The sequence below is a fragment of the Salmo salar genome, chromosome 07, assembly GCF_965601325.2.
Source record: "Salmo salar chromosome 07, fSalSal1, whole genome shotgun sequence".
In the NCBI taxonomy this organism is placed as follows: Eukaryota; Metazoa; Chordata; class Actinopteri; order Salmoniformes; family Salmonidae; genus Salmo; species Salmo salar.
The window spans coordinates 41,930,056-41,957,500 of NC_138297.1; the positions used below are offsets into that span (position 1 = coordinate 41,930,056).

Genomic DNA, 27,445 nt, shown 5'->3' on the forward strand with positions numbered 1-27,445 from the left:
ATATAATCACTGAGCTCTAATGGTCCATTTTGGCCACATTCAACTTGTTGCGAGGGGGGGGTAAAAAGCCTTAAGATCATTATGTCTTGTTAATGTGTTTACATGCAGTATAACTGTGTTATTCAGTTTTGCTTTTGGAAACGTATCTCAGTGACATGAAGGTGGTCTGTTTGTAGATACTCTCATAGGGATGCTCATTCTATTGAAATACTGCAGGTGTCTGCCTGTATGAAGTCCAACTGTCAGTACCGGTGCAGCGTGTTTGGTGTTCAGGATATTGAGAGGTACTGTATATTCAGCTGTTCACTGCATATTGTAGCTCTGGTCTGGTCTGGTTTAAAGGGGAGGGCAGAGGAGGAGTGAATTCATGTGGATAACCCTCCATGCAAAGTGAACATCATGGCGTTTGGGCAAAGGGCTGAAACAAATACACACTCTCTCAGTCACTGCACACACAAGCCATAGGGCAGGGATCATAAAATAGATTCAACCGCCGGCTGATTTTTTTTCTTGAGTGGATGGTCGGGGGAGGCGGAATATAATTGCAAATCATTTGTAGACTGCAAGAAGCCCAAACAGATATAATATTTGACAAAAACATAATCATTTCAAACCTTGCTTACATTTGTATATCACGTGTCTCTCTATTATGCGTGGGAATACTTGGGAACGGATTTTCAAAATTAAAATCACTTGGAGCTGTGTTCCTGTTGTTTTTACAGTCCAACAATGAAAATTCTAACAACAATGTTTTTTATATATAAATATTTTTTTACACAGAAATCTTGGAGGGCCAAATAAAACCACCCACGGGCCAAATTCGGCCCATGGGCCACCAGTTGGGGAACCCTGCTATAGGGTCTCTTTTTCTCTTTCCCTTTCTCACTCTCTCTCCATCTTCCTTTCTCTCTCTCTCTCTCTCTCTCTCTCTCTCTCTCTCTCTCTCTCTCTCTCTCTCTCTCTCTCACTCTCTCTCTACTCCAGACACATTCCATCGCTGGGCCCCTTTTTAATGCATTTTTCAAACGCAGCACCTCTAAGTGGCAGTTCCACACCAGTGTTTTCCCCTTCCTCTTAATATACATTTGTTTCAGCATTGAAGTGTTTTGGCCATAATAAATCATTCTAATGGTGGGTGAGGTGAAATAGGCTTTGGGTATCTCTGTGTCAGCCCTGAGCCCAGGCAGCTGCCTGTGAGATTGACTAGCCCAATGGCGCTAGTGGTGATGGCGGTGGTGGCAGCGGCCATGGTCTCAGTCTCCAGCGTGGAAGTGTGGAACGTAGAGATGAGGCTCTTGACACTGTCTGATGGCCCCGGGCAACGAGCTTTGTGTCTGCTTTAATTGAAAATTAATAGTTAGAGGGTTGCTATGGAAATGATGCCATCGCTCCGAGATAGAAACCTACACCACCACTGCAACTGCCGTAGTTATTACCATCCCCCAGCCCGGCACGACCCTCCTCTCTACCCCCCTGCTACCCACGTCTCTTCTTCTGCCACGGTGAAGAGACGCTGGTGGCGATGTTTGTCCTTGTTGACCTTGGTGGTGTGAAGGCCCGGAAGAAAATACAGGCCGAAAACACACAGTGAAGTGTTGGTGATGCACAATGTCTTGTTGTTCTCTGGCTGACAATGTCAAGGAGGGTGGCTGGGTGGCTTTTCAACGCCCAGAGGACTGTCTTGTGTTTTGTCTTTTTATTAAGGATGGCCCTCCAAGTGGTTTATGGGGTGTTGAAGGAGCGTCGGAGCCACGTGGCTCGACGTGTTGTAAGTAAAATGGGTGTAATTGCTCGGCCTAATGTTTGCGCTTAGAGCAATTTAGAGCGTTGAGACGGTTGTGTGTAGCTAGCTGTTTCTCAGGCACAAACTCCCCTTTGATCTTGTTAAGTGTTTACCGCGCTGCGTCAGACAGTGAAGGCAAAATGAAAATGCAAAATCTTTTTGGCCGCTGTTGCTGTTTTAATAATGATATCATACAGCTAAAATCTGCTGGCTGGTATATAATGTGCTGTTCAGAGCCTGTTAAATCATGCCAACGCACTGTTCCGGGCTGTGAGTTCAAGTGGTCTTATACCCCGAGTTAGAGACTGGATCTTTTACTAAATAAATCTGTCATGACTGCCTTGGGTGCATCTCTCGGAACATGAAAGTTCTTGCTCTGCATACTCTCACTGTCTATGCGTGCATGTTTGCACGCGCGCACGTGAATTTGTATCTGTTTATCTTTGTTTATGCTGTAAGGAGAGTTTCTTGAATTTCATGAGTACACATTCGTCCACCAGACTTAAACACACACGCACTTAGGCCTGTGCGCGCGCGCGCGCACACACACGCACACACACACACACACACACTAGCACACACACTTGTGGGGACACGTGTGTTTCTGGTTTGGGGGAGCCTGTGTGAGTTGTACCAACCCTTTTCTCCACATCAGCCTCCCCTCGTCTTGTTTCAGTGGTGTCTACACAAACATGGCCAGCCAGACGAAGCCTAGGATTAAACCTCCCATGTCCATGTGGTGTTGTGAGCTGGTAGCAGATGGACTTGCTTTTGCATCTGCTGCGTGCAAACTGGGCTTTGTACTGTTGTCCTGGGGGATACCGAGGCTTTCTTCTCTACTAGTAGATTCCTGTCTGCTGGAGTAGCTAAGGAAAACATCTGTGGCATGCAGGAGAAAGAGAGAGAGAGAGAGAGAGAGAGAGAGAAAGAGAGAGAGAGAGAGAGAGAGAGAGAGAGAGAGAGAGAGAAAAAAGGTGAAAATTGACAAACAGCATGAGATCAAAATGTTCCGTCTCGTTTCTGCCGGTGTGTGTTGTTTACAGTACAGCAAATATGTCAATACATCACAGTCAGGCTGGCGACGGCTGTACCTGGCAGACAGAGGGGACGGTTGTTCTTTGGCTCCGATTAACCATCGTTAAATGATGAAATGCACTGTGCAAAAGACTTGAGGCTTGATGAGCATCTGTAAAGACAAATGTGTCTTTTGTGAAGTGGTTGCGAAGCTTTATCTGATGCGGATGGAGGAAAAGCTGTGAAAAGCTTGTCTGCTGTTCTTTCCCCCCCCCCCCCCCCCCGTCTCTCTCCCCTCCGCTCGAATACTTCCTCTGAAAAGGAGGTATTTTTTCGAGTTTTGCCAGGCTTACAGCACATTGTTGCAGGCTTGCCCTGACAAGGGAAGACAGAGGCATATTAATCGGAGTCGTGAGAGCCGCATGGCTCTTCTGTAACAGGTGTTTTCCTGAGAAAATAAGTGAGAAAGGCATTCACTGTTTGGAGATCACGCCTGGTCCGCTCCTGAACCTTTGTCACTCCTCACGCTTGCTACGCAGAAAGAAAAACACCCCCTCGACCCCCCCCCCCCCCACTTACCCCCTCCCCTCCCACCCCCCTGCCAACTCCCACCACCCCCTACTTCCCCCTACCCTTGCAATCAAACTGCTGATTTTTGTGTACGATTGGTCCTCGGGTGCTAAAACAATCACAGGGAATGCTTGACTTGTTTTAATTACCAGATGTTGAAGTGCAATGGGACTTGGACGTGAGCAGGCAGAGGTGCTCTCTCACAGTAGTGTCAATACTGCTGGAAATACCTTTTTGATGATGTCTTTGACAGTTAGCGTCAGCTAGTTTTTCTTTCCTCCTTTTTTTTCTCTCTTTCTCCCTCTCCCTGAAGCTGTTTTCTACCAGTGGCATTTTTCCCCCCTTGATACGCCGTTGTTAATGCTCCGAGGCGTCTAAGAATATCTTCAAATGACTCTTACGCGGGGGAGTGGAGTTCTCTCTTGTCATTGTTTCAAAGGTTGGTTACTTTCTCTCTCTACTTCACATTATTAGCAGTTTGTTTTCGATGATTTGTGTTTGTGAACATATCTGTCTGTATTAGTAGTTCTGTGTGGTGTGGTCTGAGGGCAGTTATCCAGTAATAGATAGAGCGACGTGTCTAATTGTTTTTCAGAGCTCTACTACTCTCTCTCTCCCGGAGCACAGTGCACAGAGCCGAGGCTACAGGCTGCTCTGCTACACTCGCTCTCCCACTAATCCTATTCTGCCTGTTTAGACAGCAACACAGAGACAGAGACGCTGAGAAAGGCACTGAGCTGTGCTAGAATAAAGCCAGGCACACATACCTCTCTCCCGGGGTGTCCGAAAACGCTCCCTTTCAGCTGCGGTTCTCCCTCAACTGGCTAGTTAGTTCCCCTCGACGCGCCGCCAGGTAGGGATGCAGGCTGTGCCGGCGAGAGCTGAGGCAACTCGCTCGTGTGTGTGTGTGTGTGTGCATGCGTGTGTGAGAGAGAGAGAAGGAGAGCTCCTGCAAGTAGCAGATGTGCGTTGAGAGCGAGCGGTGCGAGAGAGAGTCGCCTGGCAAGCGTGCAGACGAGGCACAAAGGGAGACCCGGCTCGCATCCTGTGAGGAGTCAGACGCTCTACATGTACTCGTGTAAAGGTCCCCCCACACCACACACACACACACACACACACACACACATGCTGCACTCACTCTCACACACTCACTCACCTACCCTCTCACTCACTAGCCAAAAGCAGTAGTAAAAATTATTATATATATTTTTTAATTGTTTTTGAAGGTCACTCTCAGATCAGAGACCAAGCCGTAATAATTGTAATGTCTTTCAAAGGCAATAAAAAAGGAGAATGAAATGATAAGTAGTGTTTTCAAGTAGTTGTGATATATTTCATCAGCGGCCGGCAGGCCCGGTGTATGATGGTCTAATTATGTCCTGTGTGTCAGGAGAGAGAAGGCACTGTGTCTAGGCTATACATTTCCATGTTGTGCACTTTTTTCACTCCCTCTCTCTCCTCTCTCTCTCTGCCTGAGAAGGCAGGCAGCAGCCCCCCTCTCTCCTCTCTCTCTCTCTCTCTCTCTCTCTCTCTCTCTCGCCTTCTGATCAGCTCCTATTGGGCCTGTCTGAGAGGGGCTGCCTGTTGGTAATTGCCCGGTGACAACTGGAAATGATAGAATAATTGTCAGGAGGGCCGTTTTTTAATGGGCGACGGGGCGATTTAAGTATGCATGAACAGGGCTTGGAGAGAGTCAGGGAAGAGCAGTGGCGGCGTTGTCTTGTTTATGATGCGAGCCTCTATAAACACAGTTGGAGTGATGACACAGATAGAAGCCCCTCTCCCCCTGTGACACCCCAGTCTGCTCCTCACCACTGCAAACAACACCAACAGCTTTCCTTCTCTGGCCACCAGACACTGTCTCTGACACTACTCCTCACCTTCAGGTAATAAAACCAAGCAACTCCAACTTCATCCATCCTTTCTCATCCTGCTCTCCACGCACCTCTCTCTCTCTCTCTCTGCTCTCTGTGCCGATCACCTCTCGCTGTATTAATGGCTACGTTTTATCGGCAGGAAGGCAGGCAGGCTACTCATCCAGTATTTAGCTGCTGTACTGTGGCTCGGGTTGTGTTCTGTGTGTTTCTGTGAGCTGTGCGTTCATGCGCTGGTGGTTAATTGCTCGTGATGAATGAATGGTCGGGCTGGTGATTAGTGTTTGACTGTGGACCTGAACATGCTGCTTTTTCGGGGCTCTTAGCCGTTTTAGTTTCGTGTCGGCTTCTTTATTTGACGTGTGCAGTTTAGGCTGCTGTTTAGGATGTTGTGTTGATGTGGAGTTTACTGTGTTACTAATGGGCAAATTATTGATCATTAAAATCAAGAGGTGAAGGTAATGTTTTTTATCGGATGAGATTTTACTGGTCTAGTGGTGATTAAATAAAAAGGGGTTCCCCGCCACCGTGATTCTTTATAAGCTAATAAAGATCAAATGTGAACGAGTTGCAGATATTTGTTTTACTAGGGTGAGTCTTTTATTTGGAGTTATTTAGCTAGATAAAAAAAATAAAAATGTGCAAGGAAGGATCCCAAACTTTATAGGGTATATCTCAGAACTGCATATCCATGTAGAGCAAATCCTTTAAGAAAGGAGAGGGAGGGTCATTGAAATTATAAGCGGGCGAAATACTAATTATCTTTATCAAAGGCAGGTGAATAATTTGTTTACTTAAATATTCATGACATGGAGTAAAGCATGGTATTGGGCTATTGTGAGCATATTATTAACATTTCATAGGTCTTTGTGCTGGAATGCGGATAGGCTTCCTCTTCATAATTTAATACCCAGATGCATAATGAGCTATGTGATTAGTTCACGTGGAGAATTGGCCCAACTCCATTTTGAAGGCAGATAATTTACATTGTTCTCCAGAGTCCTGAATATAATAGGTTATTTAGTGCAATAAAATGAAATGCTACACATTTTATATTTCAGCTTACAAATCCCCCTGGCGATATTCTGTTTTGGAGCTTTTTTTCCCCCCCTCTCCTTATTCTTTCTTTCTATCTATCTGTCTCTCTCTCTCTCTATCTCTCTTTCGCTCTCTCTTTGTGTCTCTCAGAAACAATGCATTTTGAAATTGTTTAAATAAAACACATGTTTACCTACATGTTTTATTTAGAATGCACCGTGGCCAATTAACACTGTTCATTAGCAGAACTGAGTATTTGTTTTGAAAGTTTAACCAATCACTTTGTTATGCTAATTGTGATGTAATTTAATTTGAGTCCCGTAATGATGATGCCGCTATTATCCACATAAATGATGCAGTTAAGCAGTACCACGCTCATTTGCATGTGCTTGAAGGGGAGAGCTGAAACGAAGCGGCTCCGGCATCACTTTACTGTAATTTTCCACCTCTGTTCACTCCCGCCCTTTGGATCGTCCTGGGCTGTGTCGTTGGCTATTGATGATCAGCACTTTTATCCGATTTTTTATTTATTTTAATGGCAAAAGAGGGTGCCAACTGATTCCTAGAATTGTACGATGTGGAAATTAAATAATTGAAAAAATGCAAATTATCCCTCAATCGACATATCAAACGTTAAGTGAAGTCTCCGTAGAAACGATTGATTTGTATTTATTTTTCTTCTTTTTCTTTTTTTTTGGGGGGGGGGGGGGGGTGGGGGCAGAGGGAGGGAGAGGGGGGGAGTACCTCCTTGAATTCACATTTGCACATCAAAGTGGATCCTTTGTTGGGCGAGAGCTTAATTTTGTATCTATTGATTCCATCATCCATGGTTTGGACATTATGCAGATGGGGTCTAGAGTGATTAGCTGGCTGTGTTTAAAATGGAAAGGAACTGTAGCTGGTACTGTAGTGGGGCGGGTAGCTATAGCTGGTAGTATTTTTAAATCAATTCCTAAAATCCGGAGAGGGGCAGGAGTGATCTCCGTTTGGAGACCTCCAGCTGGCTGCTTGGTGTGTGACTAAGCCACTGTTAAAGACTCCCTTTTATCTGTTTTGTCCAGGGTTAGACTCTGGTAATTTTCTTCTGAAAAGATGATTTTTCTCCTGACCAATCTCCCCTGTTATGGACCTAATTGGTTACATAAATCTTGTCTCGGTATGAATGAGAAATGTTGGGGTCTTGTCAAGTGTAATCTTCACCCTTATTTACCAATTCATTAAGATCTATCGATGCAGGACTGGTGAGGGGGAATGACAACATAAATCAGGCCGGGGACATAATGACCCTAATCAGCCAGAAATAACTAGAAACGTCACAATGAGCTATGTCTCTGTATCACTCTGGCTGGATCCCTCTCTCCTCGCTGCAGCTCTGCCCGCTGTCCCTCCGTCCGCTTTACCGTCATTAGCTCCTCTGCCCCCCCCCCCCTCACCTTCCCTCAGAAGAAGCCGTAAGCACCTCTCTGTTGCTTGCATCAGTCAGGAAGTCCATCTCACCTCACAGCTTGTTTTATCTCAGGCCCCAGCAACAAAAGCAGACCATGTCACGGCAAATAATTACATCAGAAAAATGCAACGAGAGATGAAATATGCGTCGGAGGAGTTGGGTAAATAGTCCCTGGTAGATAGATGGATGTACAGGTCTCCAGCCTCTGAAGAAAGTTCTTTCTTCCCTGCTTCACAACGCTGCTGCTTCCTCTCTGTAGATATGATTGGAGCAGACAATGGGGCCTTCTCTTTTATAGGTCAATTACTCGTGATTAGGTGGGCTTAAGTTAATTAATGGGAATTTCCCAAAATGCAAACGAGGGCCTAGCTTGATGAGCTTTCGTCACTGTCTGCTCGTGGTCGCCCACTTTGGTGCCACCTCCTCCTCCTCGCAGAAGGAGGTGCTTGATGGGTAAAATGTAAATGATATGGGAAAAGCTTACGAGGAGATGTTACGCACTAACCACACATGAGGACTTAGATTCTCCTCCTCCCGTCAATGCTCTGCTACTGTGTAATACAGACCCAGAGGGAGATAGAGAGAGAAGACACTCTCCATACACAGACAGGTGTACATCTCCATTGACGTCCGGAAACCTAAAGAATGTCGTGGATTTTCATCTCAGATATAATTAAAGACCAAGTTGAATATTTATTTCCCCGGAACTTTTTATGTAATATCATTGATTTATATCGAGTGTTTTCATATTTATGGTGATTTGTAACCAATTGGATAATTAACTGGAATAGTTAGCCATTGTTTTGTGTATTAAAACACACTGTCTTAATGGAGAATCAAACTGCAGAGCAAGACACTGTGTAATATGAATTATTTAAATGTACTTTAGGACATTTAGTACAGTGCAGACTTCCTTGGTTACGTTGGCACAAAACATACACGCACACACACACACACACACACACACACACACACACACACACACACACACACACACACACACACACACACACACACACACACACACACACACACACACACACACACAAAACACACCACACACGCTCCCAGACACTTACACACACTTGCGTACTCTCCCCTTTATCTCGTTCTTTCTGTCTCGTCTTCTTAATGTAAACAGAACAGAATTAAGTTCGGAACATTCTCTCCACAGAATGACTGGGAACGACTATTTATCGTCAGCTAAAATGATGAATTGAAATATGGCTGAGGCTTTCTGAGCATGGTCTCATTGTGCTGCCGATAATGACGTGTGATACCGTTTCGGAGAATAATGTTAATCCTAAAAAAGCTAAGTCTATTATTCATTCATATTCATCCCTTTTTTTTCATTTTTTTTCCCAACCCCTGATTTTGTAAATATGATTTCTCCCCCTAAAGCAATCTCATCTTCTCATTCCGTTGTGAGTCACTTTGAAATCCCTTTATCTGAAGGAGAAACCCTTACCATTATACACAGGTTTTAGAAATAGTCATTAATGCTCTTTATGGTGTCCCTTCAGTGCCAAAAAGGAAGCTTTTAGTTTCTGAAGCGGCTAGGTCTGCTCTGACTTGCCTATACTTAATCTCCACTAGTGTAGCTGTGTTGAACAGAACTTCAGCAGTGGCTGTTCTCTCCCTGCTCCTGGCTCACTGCTTAGGGCTTCGGGAGAGGTAGCAATAAACCACAAGTGACTTCCTTGGGCTGCGAGGAGCGAGGAGCTTCGACCAGCGAATTACACCTCAAGTACAAACAAGCATCTTGGTCACGTGTAAGGGTTTATGTAAGCAACGAGCTGAGTGGTAACATTCAAATGAAATAAAACATTTTTTTTTTTTTATTGTTATTTCAACTCGGGTTTGGTGTTATAATTTTCTAAGTGCCAGCTCAAAGCCAGTGTTTTAAGTGGTTGATATCTGTCATTTTGATTTATTAAGCAATCTTAAGTGTTAAATATTTGAGCATAGCCAGGGCCCGGCACTTCTTTATTTTGAATGCGTTGTAACTTATGGAAATGATTTATTCATTTCACTGGAGCACAGAATATGTGATTATTTTAAATGGTATCCATATCTTGACTTGATCTGAACGGAAGGAGCCAACAGACGGTGAAATGTCATTTTTGCATTCTTTTTTTCCCAGTGAATGTAACGTTAAGAATTGCTACTACCTGAACTGTGAACTGATAATGAATAGACTTCTTGGATCACGGAGTTAGTGGTCGCGTTTGGTTTCTGAAATGGTCATCAGGCTTATTAAGACAGGAGTGCTGTTTCATGTACACTATCATGCAGGCACAATGAGAATGGATCAGTGTTCCTGACTGCAGGAAGACACTGCAGAGTGGAATCCTGTACACTCAGGCTGTTTGAATCCTGGGCAAATCTCAAATGACACCCTATTCCCTATAGTGCACGACAAAGTCCACTACGAAGTAGTGCACTATATAAGGAACAGGATTTCATAAGAGATGCAGCCTGTGTGACACCCTGCCACCTCAGTTCAGTTTTGGGGCAGATGGAGACCTTTATGTGTCAAATAGGGGACAGTATAACCCAGTACATCTAGATAGATGGCCAGTGTTGTGTGTTTGGTACCTGATGAAGAGGGAGACATGTTAGTTAATGAGGAAACATTAGGGGCTGTTAAAGCAAGGTAAATGTGTGTGTGTGTGTGTGTGTGTGTGTGTGTGTGTGTGTGTGTGTGTGTGTGTGTGTGTGCGTGCGTGCGTGCGTGCGTGCGTGCGTGCGTGCGTGCGTGCGTGCGTGCGTGCGTGCGTGCGTGCATGTGCTTGAGTGCGTGTGTGTGTGTGTGCACATGCGTGTGTGTGTGTGTGTGTGAATTGTCTCTGTCCTCCCACATCAGTAGTCTCACTACAAATTCACAATCTCAGCCCGGAATGCGTTGTCAGGATTCTGTCTGGGATTCTTCACCTGATGGAAAAGACAGATTTGCACGGCGTAAAATTCAAGAGCAAACATTTACTCAGCCGGAGAGGAGTAGCAAGCAAGTCACCGTTACAGGGGGAAATAGACAAAAAAAAGAGAAGTGACTTTAAAGATTCACAAATAGTGTGTCTCTCTCACTGTATCTCAAATGATTCTCTTTCTATCAGACCCCGTAATAGGAACGTTGAAGTCATCCGTGATCTTTGACCCGCAGACGGATAAAATAAAGAGTTCCGTTTTCTCTCACTATCTCCCCTTAAACACTTTGTATGACTGTTCTTTTCCCTCCCTAGCTGTACACCTATAGTATTACCAGTGAATTACGCTGGCAATAACAGTCTTTGTCTGTGTAACTGATTCATATAATATGTGGTCTGGTACCCCTCATTGGAAGATTATGGCTTGAGGAAATGGCGTGAAATAGCTGGTGTGTTAAAATGCAGGACACTACCAATTTAAGGGATGTCAAACACACAGGCAAGGCAGACATCCCCGAGCCTTATTCACTCACTCATGCACTGTTCAACTCCTCCATAGCCCATAGACTCTGGATGATGCTAGTCCAGTAAATATTGTTACACCGGGTGGAGGACTAGACGCTTCCGGTCTAGTTGATTCTAGGACAGGCTGATCCCATGGCAGACTGGTTGGTACCCCCGAGGGGTATAGAACATGGGAGAAGACCTGCGATGGACATACACTCACATACACACATGTACGCCTAATGCACACACACACACACACACACACACGCGCGCGCGCATAAGCGTGCCACACACACATGACACACACACACCGATACACACTTACCCTCTGGGGCTGTACGTTGTCACTATCCATCTCTCTCAATGTGTACAGTGAGCCCTGACACTCCTGCAGTCACCACCACAGTCAGATCCTCTCTCTGTGGTCTGCAGCCAGGGTGGCTCTAATTGACATTCTAATTGGCAGATTTGAATGCTGCCTTTAGATGGCTAATTAATTTGTCTCACCGCTGTCATTAAGGTTAAAGCACCATCTGATCTCTCAGAATATGATTAGCATATATCTGCATTGTCATTATTATCATTATCATCGGTTAGACACATGCACAGATTTTTGTGGAGGAGGGAGAATTTCTACCATGTTCATGATTAAGATGGATATTGTATTAATATTCTGCATTTCCTTGATTGAAATGACAATAGGATTCTCCCTTGTTTCTCGTTTAAGCAACATTTGATAGGTGGAAGAGGATTCACCTTCTTTTAACCATATTTCTCATTTCAGTTCAGTTTGTTTTATGATTTACGAATCATTTTCAAGTAAATTACATATAGTCAATTGAACCTGTCTTGTGGGTTAATAAAAATCGAATCGGTTTAATTTCAAAATCCCCAATTTTAAGTTGAGTTAGGTAATGCTTCTCACTGTATTAACATGTCATTAAAATATCCTTATTTTTCCCTCATATATCTTCAAGTTTTCCTCACATCCATCGCACTTCCCCAAAAAAATCTCCATTAGAATTTTCATAAAATCCTAGTAAAGGCAATCAGGCGGTCTTTCTCTGAATATTTTAAACCTTGAGCATGTAAAATGTATGCCTAATTTGAATACTTATTAGCCGCATGATCTCGGCTGCTGCTTTGTGTTTCTTGGGCTGAGATTCATCACTGGTTTGGGTGTCATACATTGTGCCAGTCTAACCCTCTCACTATGTCCTTTTCTCTCTCTCCCGCGTGCTCTCAAACTCTCTCTTTCTCTCTCTCCCCCTCTCTCTGCCCCCTTTCATGGTCTCTCCTTTTATGTCTCTCTCTCTCTGTCCCCCATTTCTCCCTCTCTCCCTCTCCCTGTCTCTCTCTGCCCCCCATTTCTCCCTCTCTCCCTCCCCCTGTCTCTCTCTGTCCCCCCATCTCTCCCTCTCTCCTTCCCTCTGTCTCTCTCTCTCTCTCACCACTAATGTGCCTGTGCCCTGTTTTAACAGGGAGTGTTTGTTCATAAGCACGTCTTGTTCACTGCTTATTTACTGTGGCCGGAGCAGCTGTCACCCTGCTCTGTGTAACTCCTGCTCCTGTTTGTTCTGCCTGTATCCTGTTTATCCTGCACCCTGGACATCCTTTAAAGACTGTCTGCTGTTAGCTGGCTTTGTGGCTGGGTCTGCCCCTCATCACACAGTTACACAGCCTGGCCCCGTCATTCTAATGGCATTTACTGATGTGAGAATGCGGTTATTTTAGAAGCAGAATCTGTTTTGTTACCTGAGCTGTGAATTGATAATGAATTGGCGTCAGAGTTGGTGGGCACGTTTGGTTTCTGAAATAGTTGTCAGGCTTTCGAAGACTAGTGTGCTGCTGTTTCATATACAGTGAGCTCCAAAAGTATTGGGACAGTGACACGTTTTTTGTTCTCCAGTACTTTTGATGTTAAATGATACAGTGGTGCACAAATGCCATTCCCCAAGACATGCTAACCTCTCGTCATCATTCACGATTCATTCAGGAGTATCCGTAATCATGGTAGTATCCACATTAATGTACAAGTGTTTAGAAACATATTCTATTCTTATTTACAATAAAAGTGGCTCCAAAATAACACAATACATTATTTAACATTCATTTCTATTGGGAACAACATTATCTGAAACACAACCAAAACAAACAGCAAATGCATCCAACAAGGTTGTAGAGTCACAAGTGTGATGTAATCATTGTGTGCTAGGAATATGGGACCAACTACTTTAATACCCATATTAGATGAATTTGTCCCAATACTTTTGGTTCCTTAAAACTTTGAAACGGTTCACCCAATATGGATAAAAAATACCCTCAAATGAAAGTTGACAGTCTAACCTCATAGTCATTGTATCATTTCAAATCCAAAGTGCTGGAGTACAGAGCCAAAACCACAACAAAATTCACTGTCCCAATACTTTTGGAGCTCACTGTATCATACATGGAGATGGGATCTGTGTTTCGACTCAAGAAAGACACGCTGCAGAGTGGCGTACAGTCTATGGGCAAATCTCAAATGACACCCCACCGTGCCTCCTCAGTAGTCAGTTTGGGGGCATTTTAACCTGTATGTGTCCCGTTGTTGACAGTATAACAGAGGAAATCTATATTCCCACCAGATAGAGATGGCCAGTGTTGTGTGTTTGCTACATGATGAAGAGGGAGACATGTTAGTTAATGAGGAAACATTAGGGGCTGTTAGAGTATCCCTTCTAAGGTCAATGTGTAGTGTAGTGTAGTGTAGTGTAGTGTAGTGTGTGTGTGTGTGTATGTGTGTGTGTGTGTGTGTGTGTGTGTGTGTGTGTGTGTGTGTGTGTGTGTGTGTGTGTGTGTGTGTGTGTGTGTGCGTGCGTGTGTGCGCTTGTGCGTGCGTGTGTGTGTGTGTTTGTGCATGTGTATGTGTGTGCACGAGCACGTACATTTGTGCATGTGCAGGCATGTGTGTATGTGCTTGTGAGTGAGTGAGTGAGTGAGTATGTATAGCCTTTCTTTATCAGCATTATCTCTCAATCCAAAATCAGTCACGGTACAGGATGTTCTGAATCAAAACGTAGTATTAATTGCTCAGCCTAAGCATGTGACACAATTGGTGTATTTAATCAGAAAGGGAGGAGGGCAGTACTGTACCACCGCAGATATAAAAATGGATATTATTTGAATATGAATAACCATACATAACGATTTGAAATATAATTATTGCATACAGACTACATTAATGGTATAGACATTATATTTTATTGAAGCGAAACTGAAATATTAATCCCCAAAAATGATACATTTGAATTATTAGGTACTACCTTAATTAATATGCTAATTAGGGAGAGGCTGTCAAGTAGAGGGGCCCCGTCAGAGTGGCATTAGAGATGCAGAACACACCTCGAACAGTGTGTTGTGTCGGGGCAGTCAGTGTGATCCGACTTATTTTATTTATTGTGAGGATTTCCACTGATCCTGGGCAAGACTCCACATTGCTCCAACCAAGCATTTATGCAGGGAAAATTATTTTAAATTATTTAAAAAAAAAAATTATTACAGGAGAGGAGGTAATATGCATAATTGATGCTGTTTTTAGCACAATCATTAGTGATATTCGTGATATATATATATATATTTTTTCTCTCCTTCATCTCAGCTTTTCATATCTAATAGATTGCCGGTGAAATTAGTTCAATATCTTACATTTATTTGCACATGTTAAAATTGGAGGCTTAAGTCTTCGTCTCGTCGACTCCCACTGTATGGTTTGATTGCAGTTCACGGACCAGTTTAATTGTGTCCCGTAGAGAACAGCAGTAAATGTTTTAAATGTCACCAAAATAAATTAATATTTGAGGTTTGATTAAAAAAGAACGAAAAAAAATCTAGCCAATATGTGACATATGAGATTTTTCTCTATGGAAGCCTCGGAGGCACATTTTATTTAGACACAGCTAAGGGAGAGGAAGCCTATTACATCATTTATCACCGGGTGATACCATGTGATTTGGATCCCACCTCCTCCTCCTCCTGTGCCACATTTTAATTTTGCATGATTAGCTGTGCGTCATTAAGCAACTTCGTTCAGACGAGACTCGCACTAAAACCCTGACAGAATCAAGACGGGGAATAGTTTAGGAGGGTCTGTGTCTGTGTGTGCCTAGACAGGGTGAGGATATGTCAAGTGAGTGAGCGTGTAAAAGAAAGAAGTGTGCGTGTGTGGGCGTGTGTGTCTGACTGCGTGTGTATTTGTATACATTTTTATGCTTCCCTTAGAAAAAGTATTTCTCCATTTTTTTTTTTATAACACAGTCATACATTAAGTGTCCCATACACATATATTCCCAACGTGTGCGTAATGCAGCAGAGGCCCTATTTGTACCTAAATTCTAGTGATTAAAACACTTTAGACTCTGCACCTCCTTTACAAAGAGACCAAGAGGACGTGCATCTCTTTGTATTGCTTCATTTACACAATGAATGCATAATTCCTCCTGCATCACCCCCCTCCCCCTCTTAAATGCTTTAATTTGCGGTGGGACCGGGCGTTGATAATAACGGGAGCTTAAAAAAAAAAATAAAGAGAAAAAAAGAGAAGAAAAGGGTTGTAACAAGAGCCTTAACCGGTGCCTCTTAATCACTTCTAGGTTTTAAGTCATGATGCAGGAGTCGGCCACAGAGACAATAAGCAACAGTTCAATGAGTCAAAATGGAATGAGCAGCCTGAGCAGCCTATGCAGCCAATTAGATGCTGGCAGTAGAGATGGAAGATCAAGCGGTGACACGAGCAGCGAAGTAAGCACAGTCGAGCTGCTGCATCTCCAACAACAGCAGGTAAGTTGTGTTTCTCCTGCACATCACAATGCCCTACTGCTAGCACAGGGGACAGGAAGTCTTTTTTGTTGGAGATGACACTGTGTATATAGTATAGAAATAAGGTTGTGTTTTTATTTGATGGATTTTTTTGTGTGTGTGTTTATGACTGTTTTTATTGATAGCTGTTGATTGTGTGGTTGGGCATTTCTGTGTTTGATTTTGTCGTGTTGCTGTTGAGGAGTACTTTTCTGGAGGTTGTGTGGTGTAGTTGTCGCTGGTGTTTAATTGTGTTTTCTGCTGTTTTTATTGATATTTGTGTGTGTGTGTGTGTGTGTGTGCTGTGTTGAGAGCACACTTCAGCTGAGGCCGTGTGAGTGTGTGTGTGTGTGTGTGTGGGTGTGTGTGTGTGTGTGTGTGTGTGTGTGTGTGTGTGTGTGTGTGTGTGTGTGTGTGTGTGTGTGTGTGTGTGTGTGCGCGTGTGTGTGTGTGTGTGCGTGTGTGTGCGTGTGTGTGTGTGTGTGTGTGTGTGTGGGTGTGTGTGTGTGTGTGTGTGTGTGTGTGTGTGTGTGAGAGAGAGAGAGAGGGAGCGACGTACAGAGCCGGCTGCCGCTGCCGTTGTGTGTGAGTGCCCTGTGTGTGGTTGTGAGAGCCGTGGCACAGCTGTAGCCACCAGAGGGCCTCCTAACTCGGTCCTATAGCCATCCACTCTACTCTGCCACATCCCCGGGAGGCAAACCTTTGACCGGGACCCACTTCTTTAAAAGAACCAATCTGCATGATCTCTGTTCTGACTACTGTCTCTCATCTGGCCTGTGGAATTAACAAAGAATTCATACATTTTTGTTGTGTAAATGTAGGTGCGTTTTTATTTTATTTTCTGTCGACGGTGTTGATTTTATTGATTGCTGTGTGATATTTCAACGTGACTGGGGCTGTTGTGTGGGAGCTGTGAGAGTCAGGCGCTGTTGAGGAGAGGAGTCAAGTGCTCGTGTCTTTTCATGGTGAATGATGGCTTTGACAGTTTGCCAAAAGAGCAGCGGTAGAGGTCAGGCCGTGCTTAAGGAGGCCAACGCCGCGGGTTTGGAACAATGCGTGTTGCTTTGGTGTTCGGAGCCCTGCGAGTGTGTGTTTGTGTGTGTTGTCTACTTGTAACATTTTTTTTTTTTTTTGTGTTGCTGTGAGAACGTTTCTGTATTTTTTACATGTGTGAGTTTGTGTCTGTGTGTGTCCGTGTTAGTGTGTGTGTACGCGCGCATGCTGGTGGAGGCAGCTGAAGCCCTGTGGTTAAGTCGTGCCGGTGTGTGTGTCTGATGGTGTGTGGGGGGGGGGGGGGGTGCAGCCAGTGTAGCAGAATGAGGCATGTCCTGCAGTCCTCCCCCCCCCCCCTACACCCCGCCTAACCCCCCTGCCCCAGCCCCGCACCACCCCCGATGCTCCAGCTGGTGATTACAACAGCATCACGACACCATCGCCTCACCCCCTATTCATCATCACACTGCCTGTCTCTCTCCCTGCAGACGGCTGATTGGGGTCAGTTCTCTCCTTCTCTCATTATTCTTTTATGTTTTAACCTGTCCTACTGTGGAGGACTGCAGATACATACTGACCGTATATCTCACCATAGGCCTATATCCTGCTATAGGGCCCTGTGTGCCAAGGGCTGGAAATCTATCTGCGCTCGTTCACTAGTGTCGGGTGTGTGGAGTAGAATAGAGGTGCTGGGACACATTTATAAAAAGGTCAAAAGAGTAGAAACAATAGTCATCTATTTGTAAAAATGTTTTATTTCACTGCCATTTTACAGACGTACTATTATTATTTTATAAAATATATTATATTATATTATAATGATGTTTCATGTTATTATTTCACTATGATGATTTCCTTCTAATGCTTAAATCGCTGCAATTTAAAACGCGACAACAGATCTTCTAACTTTAGTCAGAAACTCATTTACTGACAAAAGGAAGTCGGAATCCATAAAAGAGAGCCACGGAGGGAAAGAGCAACGCAAGCATAAAGTATCTAGTTAAGTTGTTGAGACGGACACATTGTGAAGGGGAAATGTGGAGCGATGTGACAATCTTCTCCTGTAAAGAGCAGCTTTATTTCGGTGGCGAGACAGACACATTGAAATGAGTGGTCCAGCTAACAGGTCTCCCGAGGCCTTTTTTAAACAGAGTCCCTTGTGCTGTTAACTTCACACACTTCCTGTTCTGTGCGCTGGGCTCACATCGCTCTCCCTCTGGTCTGGTCTGTCCGTATGGAGAGGATACCTCTACCTTGGTTAGCATTGGTTAGCATAAGCTTACAGTTGTTTATGAGTGGTTAGTGGATTGGTATAAAGGGTTGTTTTGTGTGTGTGTGTGTGTGTGTGTGTGTGTGTGTGTGTGTGTGTGTGTGTGTGTGTGTGTGTGTGTGTGTGTGTGTGTGTGTGTGTGTGTGTGTGTGTGTGTGTGTGTGTGTGTGTGTGTGTGTGTTTTAACGTGATTTCGGTATGTGCTGTTTTTTATCCGTACATACAGCATGGATTGTACTATACCGTATGTGCATGAAAATGCTTATCTAAGTGTATTCCAGCACTTTTGAAGAGAGCCTGAGTTGAATTTTCTGACATACTGTATTTGGAATGACATTGAGTGTTCCAGTGGGTGTAAAGGGAGCTGATAGAATCTCCACTCTCTCATCATGGTGCTAGAGAGGATGATTAATAAGCACTGATGAATTCTCCACCGTCCCTTTGGGTTCAGCTGTTCCACGGTCATCGCAACACACCACCTCCAGCTATAATTAGAAAGACGGTACTTTAGCATTTTCTCTTTTTTTTTTGTTGATATTCTTGAAGGACACAAATCAACATGTACACGAGAGCTTTTTTACTGTTTGGCCAAAAGGAGGGGAGAGAATTCTTTTTTTTTGGGGGGGGGGGGGGGGGGTTATATGTGTACATTATTTTATTTTTTTACTTTTCTTCCCCAATCAAAAACAAGATAGCCTTGAGATAATTTACATGCTTGCGTTTGCATTAATATGAAGGGATTAAAAGCATTTCACTAAACAGGTGGATCGCTAAGGTCAATGTCATTGCCACGTAAGAAGCCTTTCTGAATAATAAATAAGTCCGTGTCACAGCTGAATTTCAATCCCACATTATGTCATCCTCTCATCACCATATTCCCAAGGTCTCCCCTAAATAGGCCTAATTTGATTTCAGATTGTAGATGAGATGTCCTGTGTATCTGATTGCAATTTGCCAGTTAGGCACAGGAACCCACACACTGATGCATGTTACATACAGCCTAATTACTATGCAAAACCATGACGATAAAAGCACTCAGAAATGTTGCTTGCGTGTTTTTTTAATGAATTAAATCAACTTATAAGGCTGTGGTCGTACAAATGTATTAATATGCGATAAAAAGGAGTATACATGGTGCTCTGCATTGATCTGCTGGATCCATACCATAATGTACTTTAATGGAGCTGTTAGTTGATTGCAGTGGCCTATAATCTATATGGACCTTATCAGGAAAATGGATGACTGTAGAGGAAGGAAAGGAATATTTATTTCATTCAGATGAACTGTCCTGTTATGTACGGAGGCCAGGACCATTCACCTCAGCTCTAGTCCCCCTGGCTGTCCTATACCAGTTTATCTGTCACCAGTACCTGATGCTCTGCCAATTTAAGGATTCCACACTTTAACAATGGATTTAATGGCTGGTTTGAAATAAATCACTCTTGTTTGAGCTATTTAAAGTTGTGCATTTCCGTATTTGTGAAATGTTTATTTGGCTAATTGTGAAACAATTCCCATAAAACTGAACAACACAAGGTGTCTTTTCACATCTGTGGTTCCATCTGCGTTTCCAGTGCCACTGTGTTTGTGAACATGTGTATGTGTGTTATATACATCATGGGAACGTCAGCACGTTCCTTACTGGGAACAGAGTTTAAACAGTCACTTAGTGTGTCTGGGCCTCGGCTTGTTGGTTTTCACAAGTAAACACTCTCCATCTACTGCTGCAATACTAATGACAGAGAGCTCTCCCATCAGCACCTAACAATCAGACCTCTCTGTGTGCGGTGTGTGTGTGTGTGTGTGTGTGTGTGTGTGTGTGTGTGTGTGTGTGTGTGTGTGTGTGTGTGTGTGTGTGTGTGTGTGCGTGCGTACGTGCGTGCGTGCGTGCGTGCGCGTGTGTGTGCGTGTGTATCAGGTGTGCAGGGGACCGCTGGGAGTTTTAATTACTGTCAGTCAGGAGGATGCAGACTCGAGACGCTTGTACACAACAGCTTGCCAGGGCTTCTGTTTTCCTCACAATCCATATTCTGGGTCTTTGCCTATAGGGAAAATGGTGGAGGTGGAGGTGGCAGTGCTACATTAAAAAGTCACTGTGATGTGATGCCGGATGCTGTATATATCTGCTCCATCCTAGCTCATCAGGACAAACAAAAAGAAGGATTCTCCCCCCCCCCCCCCCCCAGATGCAAATCTGGGCTTTGCCCTTGAGCATAATTGAAAGGCCTAATCACCCTGTTTCTCTCCCCTCTGGAGCCCGGTGAGGGAGGTGACTCTCATTTGCACTCTTACACAAAGAACCTCATTAGGTTTATCTTTACAGACCTGCCCGACTCAAGTGTGTAAATAGCACACCTCGCCATCAGTCTACCATCAGCCTACACTGTGCTTTCCGCCAGGTTATGATAAAGGGTTTCTTCTTGAAAACGGACAGTTGGAAAGAGAAGGCTGGTGTACGTAGTCATCGTTCTAAATGGAGATAAGAGTGTCGGTTTGAAAGGCAGAAAGTGACAGGAACTCACAGTTTATGTCTTACGTATTTCTTTTTTTCTCTCTCCATCACTGTTTCCACAGTCGAAGGATGGCCCGTGCCTCCCTGCTCCATGCCCCACTTATTTATAGTGGGTATAGCTATACATTTCATTTCGAATATTTCACTACTATCTCCCAGACGATCCCTTAAGTACTGCACATACAGCCTGACATATAGACTCGTCCTTCTCCCCTCTATGTCGATGACACTCAAGATATAGGATGTGAATGACAGACAGGACGACGTTGCTGCTGTTTGCTCCCCTCCCCAGACAAAACAGGAGTATTATTCTTTTATCTTTCTAGTCACCCCTCGCTTCTTCTTCTTTTTTTCCTGCTTTAAACCTGGAGTGTCCATCTGTGTTTAAGACACGTTACATGTGGCTTCATGGAATTTACAGTGTGGCTCCCGCAGTAACTCCATTTCACGTCCCGGTCTCCTGAGACCCACGGAAATGTCAAGCTGCAAGGCTTTGAAAGAGAGACGAGGAGGAGAGAGGAGTGAGGATGGAGGAGCGGGGGAGAGGAGAGAGACAGAAAGGGAGAGGAGTGAAATCTGCTGGAAACAAACACTTATGAGCATTTTATGCTTGAGCAGCTGGGTGCAATTGTGAGGGGAGTTACGCGTGTGAGCGGTGCGCGTGTGAACGGTGCGCATGTGAACGGTGCGCGTGTGAGCGGTGAGCGGTGCGCGTGTGGGTTGAGGTGCATCACAGGTGGAACACAGCAGGTTAGGGGCAGGGGGGAGGACCGGGGGACCTGGCGGCAGGAGAGTGTGTTCACCGTGTCACCGACGGTGTCACTGCCCACACACACTCACACACTCATGACAAGCTGCCACTCTCTCAGAGAACATGTGGGGGTGAGGTCCAGAAAAGTAGTTAGCATTATATTTCTGAAGGTGCCATATTATTATGTGATGTTATGGTACTTAGCATTAGCAAGATGAGAGTAAGTGCAGGCTACATCCAAAACAGCAGTAGTGCAGCGTTCATCTTACTCCATAGTGTTAGAGTACTGCTAGGACTGCTGTAGGTTAGAGCCAGTGATTAGAGCCAGGGTTAACCTCTCTTTATAAATAAGACCCAGCCAGCCAGTGCAGGTCAGGATCAATGGCCACTTCACAACTCATTTCCTTTTATGCCTCCTAAACCGCCCTGCTCCACTCCCTACGACCGGGAAATAAATAGTGCTCGATCCATAGTCCTGGTTCCGTAAAGCCCCCGGCTATTGCTACAGCTCAATGCCCAACAATCATTTATTTGCAGATGGCTTTTTTTCGTCTCTCTAAGAATGCATCGCAGATTTTTCACCCCGTAACAATAATTGTATTGAAACAGGCATTCTGTCATTGTTTGTTGCCACTCCCCTGTCATTGACTAACAATAGACTAGGAGGTCGTTAATACGGCGAGGTGGAGGGGCCGGTCACTGAAGGCGCATACATAATGCCTGGGTTCGTGATGTAGAGTTTGCTGGGGGGAAGGGGGGGGGAAAAACGGCCTTAAAGATGCAGTTGTAGAGAGTAATGCATTGCTGCTTGCCTTACACAAGCGATTCCCCAAAGCAAGTGGCTTAGACGTTTGATAGCCTGCGACACCGCTATCCATTTAACAGAGCTTAGAAATAACACATATGCATATGCCCTACGTGTTAAGCTGACAACCAAGAGGCAGGATTTGCTAGAAGGCAGCTTTGGAGCGTTGTGAATTTAACAAGCATGTCTAGTATTACAGTTTCTCTCCGCTTTAGCCATGAATAGTCACAAATCAGCCTCCGAAACGCCTGCCTTGCAGTTGTTGTTTTTCCTTCCCTCCTGTAACAAATATTAAAATGATCCAAATCTTGTTAAAGGGGATGACTAGAAGTAGGCAGCTCCAGTGTCCGCAGTCTTTAGCCCTTTTCTTAACCCCAACAGTTTCCACAATCCATTGACCAAACACCAGATGTCAGCTAGCAGTCTCTACTTCTTATGTACGAACACTATCAGGTGACTCCGAACAGAATCTTCCTCCTGAATATGTGAATGGTCTATTCCCCCCTGAAAGCTGTGGCTGGAAGCCTGCTAAGGGAAGGGATGCTCATCATCCGCCCACAGCCTCCCAACCAACGCTGTATACATATGTAGTAGGGGCCTTTTTCCTCTCTCAACTGGCTGCTCTTCTCCTCTTCAGGGCTTTCGAACAAACGCAGTAAATAAGCCTGGGCCTCACCTCGCCAAATACACAAGAGGCTTTTCAAACAGACATACATGTCACTTAGCTCTGGCTTTACGGTCTGCCTTTCTCACTAGCGGGCTTTCGTTTGAAGCGCCCCTTATTGGTCCAGAGGCCTTAGCCGCTGACGTTCCCGTTCCATTTCCTCTCCTGTCATTCTGGCCCGGACGTCTTCATCACTTCATCAGCCATTCTGGGTGTCTCTCTCGTCTCCTCTCGTCTGGTCTCACCCCAGTTTAAGGGAGGCCATATGGAGGTAAGAGTAGAAGACCTACAGCAAAGGACCCCAGCCTTGCAGACCAGCCAGACCCTCTAAATGAAGCTGTTCTCTGTTCCCCATCCCCAGCAGCCTGCCAATCCTCATCAAGGCCCTAACCACTGGTTATTTACCCGCACTGGGACAACTTAACTGGGGTTGAATTGATCAGTGATAGCAGTGGAAAGCTGCTTCGTTGTTTCAGCCTGATAAGGGAAGGCTATGAGCATATGCAGAACATGCTTTGTGGTATGCGTAGCAACGCTTCAAGCTCGAGTAGACACTAAGCTGATATTGGGTTTCACGCTTGAGTCTTTGTGCACGAGGCACCAATGAAAATGGGAAGATTTGATTGTTTCTGCATATGCATTTATCAGAAGTTTACATGATAAATATACATTAGCTGAGTGACTTGGCCATGCGTGGGATTGTTTCAGTGATATTGCTGCTTTATGCGTTCAGTTTCACCTGTTTGGACTTCATCATCCAATTCCCTATGAAAATGATAATCGTAATTTGCACAAATGTCAAATTTTTACCCCAAACGGGTTTCTGTCGTTTGTCAACCATGGGCTTTTGTCAATGTTGTTAGAGTGCAGAAATATTGCTTCTTTGGTACAAGTTTTTATCATCCGCATAATTTCACAGTTGATTTCCTATATTTCAGACTTCAACATTACGGCATGTTTATCACTTTCTGTGCGAACTTTAACTGCATTATAGGTTCAACAGCATCAAAGATATACAATGCATGATCATCTGAACAATGTTGAGGTTTGAGACTCTTACGGTATGAAATCATCCCCTCCCCCCTATCCCTTTTTTATATTTCTATGCAGTAGCTCCTTCCTTCGCTATAAATTATCTGTCATTTCTTTTTTGATATAGATTCAAGTCAGAGGTTTTTTTTAATAACCAGTGTAATTGTGCCGGCCTTGTGTGGAGTGCTGTGGAGGGAGTGATCGTGCTTTTGGCACATTTATCAAAGCCTTAAAAAAAAAAATAGAAATGCAAAAAGCCCCCCGCTTCTCACATGGACACACTAAGTGAGCGACACAGTGATACATTTTCTTGTTAGGAGAAATTACATCCACTAACTTGAGTTACTTCAGCATGAAATTGAAAAAGAAGCATTTCTCCTGAATTTCCATTCTTGATTCAATGAAAGATGTAGATTAGCCCTTTGGATAGGGGAGGAAAAGAATGAAACTAAAGAAGTATGACTTTTTTCACGCTCGGAGGTTATTCTTATAAGCGTGTTATGGGATGCCGGTGGAAAAAGGGGGCTTTTGTTTATGGAAGCAAGGGTATAGTCAGCCAGGTAGTGGTCTGAAACAAATATATTTCACGTTGTTTTTTCCACCAGTGTGTCTGTGTGTGTGTGTGTGTGTGTGTGTGTTTGCGTACGCGCATGTGTGTGTTTGTGACTGCTTGTGTCTAGGCCTGCAGATGTGTTCGCTGGTGTGTGTGTGTACGTCTTTATCAATGGGGCTTGTGCTCCTCTCATTTCCCACCTTAACCATGCACAACTCTCTAGTCAGAGCAGTGTGGTGATAGCACTCCCAGAGCCATAGCTCCTCTCCTCCTCTCTCCCTCCCAGCCTTCCTCCACTTCCCAGCCTCCCTCCACCGCGGGCGGGCGGGCAGGCAGGCAGGCAGGCAGGCAAGACACTGATTGATAGACGCGGCGTGTCAGAGAGGAGAAGATAACTGTATCTATCGCAGCTCACTTAAAGGTCAGACACACGGAGTAATTGGAATATTCACAAGACAACTGGATGAGATAGAGTGGTGGGGATGGTACGTGAAGAGAAGGAGGTGTTGAAAGCGTAACTCCATAAGCAGGGAAACAGTTGACGGAGATGCATTGGCCTTCCACGGCTAGATGTAGTGGCCATTAACTTCAGTGATCTTTGGGGGAACCGGGCGTTCATTGAGATTGGGCACCGGAGATCCATCACCCTGGCATCTTGGATGGGCCGGAGGCTCTTCCCATAGAGGCTAATGACAACACAGGACCCGGGTAATCGAACAGAAAACAACCACTTTCTGGTCACCTACAGAAGGTGAAGGTGTGCTGAGCGAATCAGTGCACGGTGCTGTCTAATTAATTCTTCCCTTGTTGTTTGTGCCGCCGTTGTTGGTAGTGTCAGGAAAGCTAGATGAATCAAGTTTAGGACTGCGTTATTCCTCCTCGGGCTGCCAATTGAATTGGCTACAAACATGAGAAACAGCCTAGCCCAAACAACTGCTGTGTGCGCTCTATATTCCAGCCCATACACGGTACTAGCCTAGCTCCACACTCAGCCCAATGGCTATTGGGTTAGCCATGCCGTCATTAAGGTTAAGTCATTTACAACTAAGGTCAGAGTTGCATTTAATCGACCCTGGAGGTAACACTTACCACACAACCTGAGCCCCAGCCAGGTCCAGACGCACTCTATTGACCTGCAGCATGAGCGCCTCCGAGGGGGTGTGATCAACTGGCTACAGCAAAGCACACTGGAGCTGATTATCCCAGGTATCTAAAAGCTCAATTTCTGTGGAAGGGAAGAGGCAAGGCTTCAGTCTACTTAATGCCAACGCAAGATGCTCTTGTCATTCATGGACAGTATATGATTCCTGGTTAAGTCCACTTTGGTTGATAAGCAATAGGGGTTATTTGGTAATGATGGGTGTTAATGGGTGAGATTAAACACGCAAACAAGCTCAAGGATGGTTAGTTAATAAAACATTCAGATATGGGCCCAGGCCTGTTTTTGGCATTGGTAATAGTGAGTTGGATGTAGTGAAGCTTTACTCTCATATTTCAGATTTTAATTTCAATAGGATTTTGTTCACAGTCCTATTATGACTCAAGGCTTTTGGCAGTGTAGTGTGTGTGTGTGTGTGTGTGTGTGTGTGTGTGTGTGTGTGTGTGTGTGTGTGTGTGTGTGTGTGTGTGTGTGTGTGTGTGTGTGTGTGTGTGTGTGTGTGTGTGTGTGTGTGTGTGTGGTGTGTGTGTGTGTGTGTGTGTGCGTGTGTGTGTGTGTGTGTTTATCATTTTAAGCATGTGTATTCTTATTGACATCCTGCACGAACACATCATCTTCCGTCGATGCCGTTGAAAGGTTCCCTGCACTCCTGTGCCGTAGTCAGAAAGCTCGTAGCCTCCGGCCGTCCACTTTGGTGTGTGAGCCTCTTAGTAACTCCCCGTCATTAAAGACAGACACAAACAGAACACTGATGGTGGAAAACAACTTCATTCTGCCTTCCCCTAGCGCTCAGAAACACACACGTTTTAGCTACAATCCATTGCTTTCCAAGCATTGCTTTTTCCACTGGTCGGCCCTGCTCTAAATGAACTGTAGATGCTTTTAATGCAACGTTTAATAGTAGGTATTCTTCCAACTGTGTGACGTTCAGCCATCTGGAACTGTGAAAAGGAGATGGATCATAATCATTTGAAGGGGGAATCATGTGTGTGCCGGGACCATTAAGAAGTGGTAGGGTGCAGACAAACACACAGGCATGCACATACACACACACACACCCCAACACATATACTGTATACCAAGGGGGGGCAAAGTACGGCCTGCAAGACATTAACAAAATACATATATTAAAAAAAAAAATGTACTCCTTTTTTCTCCCCAATTCCGTGGTATCAAATTAGTAGTTATAGTCTTGTCCCATCACTGCAACTCCGAGAGCCGTGCGTCCTCCGAAACACGACCCAGCCAAGCCGCACTGCTTCTTGACACAATGCCCGCTTAACCCGGAAGCCATACGCACCAATGTGTCGGAGGAAACACCGTACACCTGGCGACAGTGTCAACGTGCAAGCGCCCGGCCCGCCACAGGAGTCGCTAGAGCGCGATGGGACAAGGAAATCTCGGCCTGCCAAACCCTCTCCTAACCCGAACGACGCTGGGCCAATTGTGCGCCGCCTCATGGGTCACGGCTAGCTGTGACACAGCCTGGGATCAAACCCGGGTCTGTAGTGAAGCCTCAAGCAATGGGATGGAGTGTCTTAGACCGCTGCGCCACTCGGGAGGCCCCAGCGAATTGATTTTAACAAACAATTGGTTCCCCAAAAAATGCAGCCCTCCATTGAATTTCAAAATCCCGACGTGGCCCTCGAGCCAAAAAGTTTGCCCACCCCTGCTGTATACACGCACACTAGCCACGCACGCACGCACGTA

General features: G+C 44.8%; 1 protein-coding gene across 17 annotated transcripts in view; it reads left to right on the plus strand.

Annotated features, from left to right (window-relative positions):
- The window catches only part of LOC106609245 (forkhead box protein P2), a 118,661-nt gene that overhangs the window by 37,473 nt on the left and 53,743 nt on the right, over positions 1-27,445 (plus strand). For 13 of the 17 annotated variants that reach the window (XM_082977641.1, XM_082977639.1, XM_082977643.1 and 10 more), the window contains exon 4: positions 15,792-15,978. The exons of 1 other annotated variant lie outside the window; for it this stretch is intronic. In XM_082977641.1, coding sequence (XP_082833767.1) covers positions 15,802-15,978 — 177 coding nt within the window. In that variant the 5' untranslated portion in view covers positions 15,792-15,801. Of the gene's footprint in view, positions 1-3,450; positions 3,807-4,929; positions 5,254-15,791; positions 15,979-27,445 lie in introns of those variants that run through there. 3 more of the 17 variants (XM_082977638.1, XM_082977645.1, XM_082977646.1) reach the window with 3 other exon arrangements.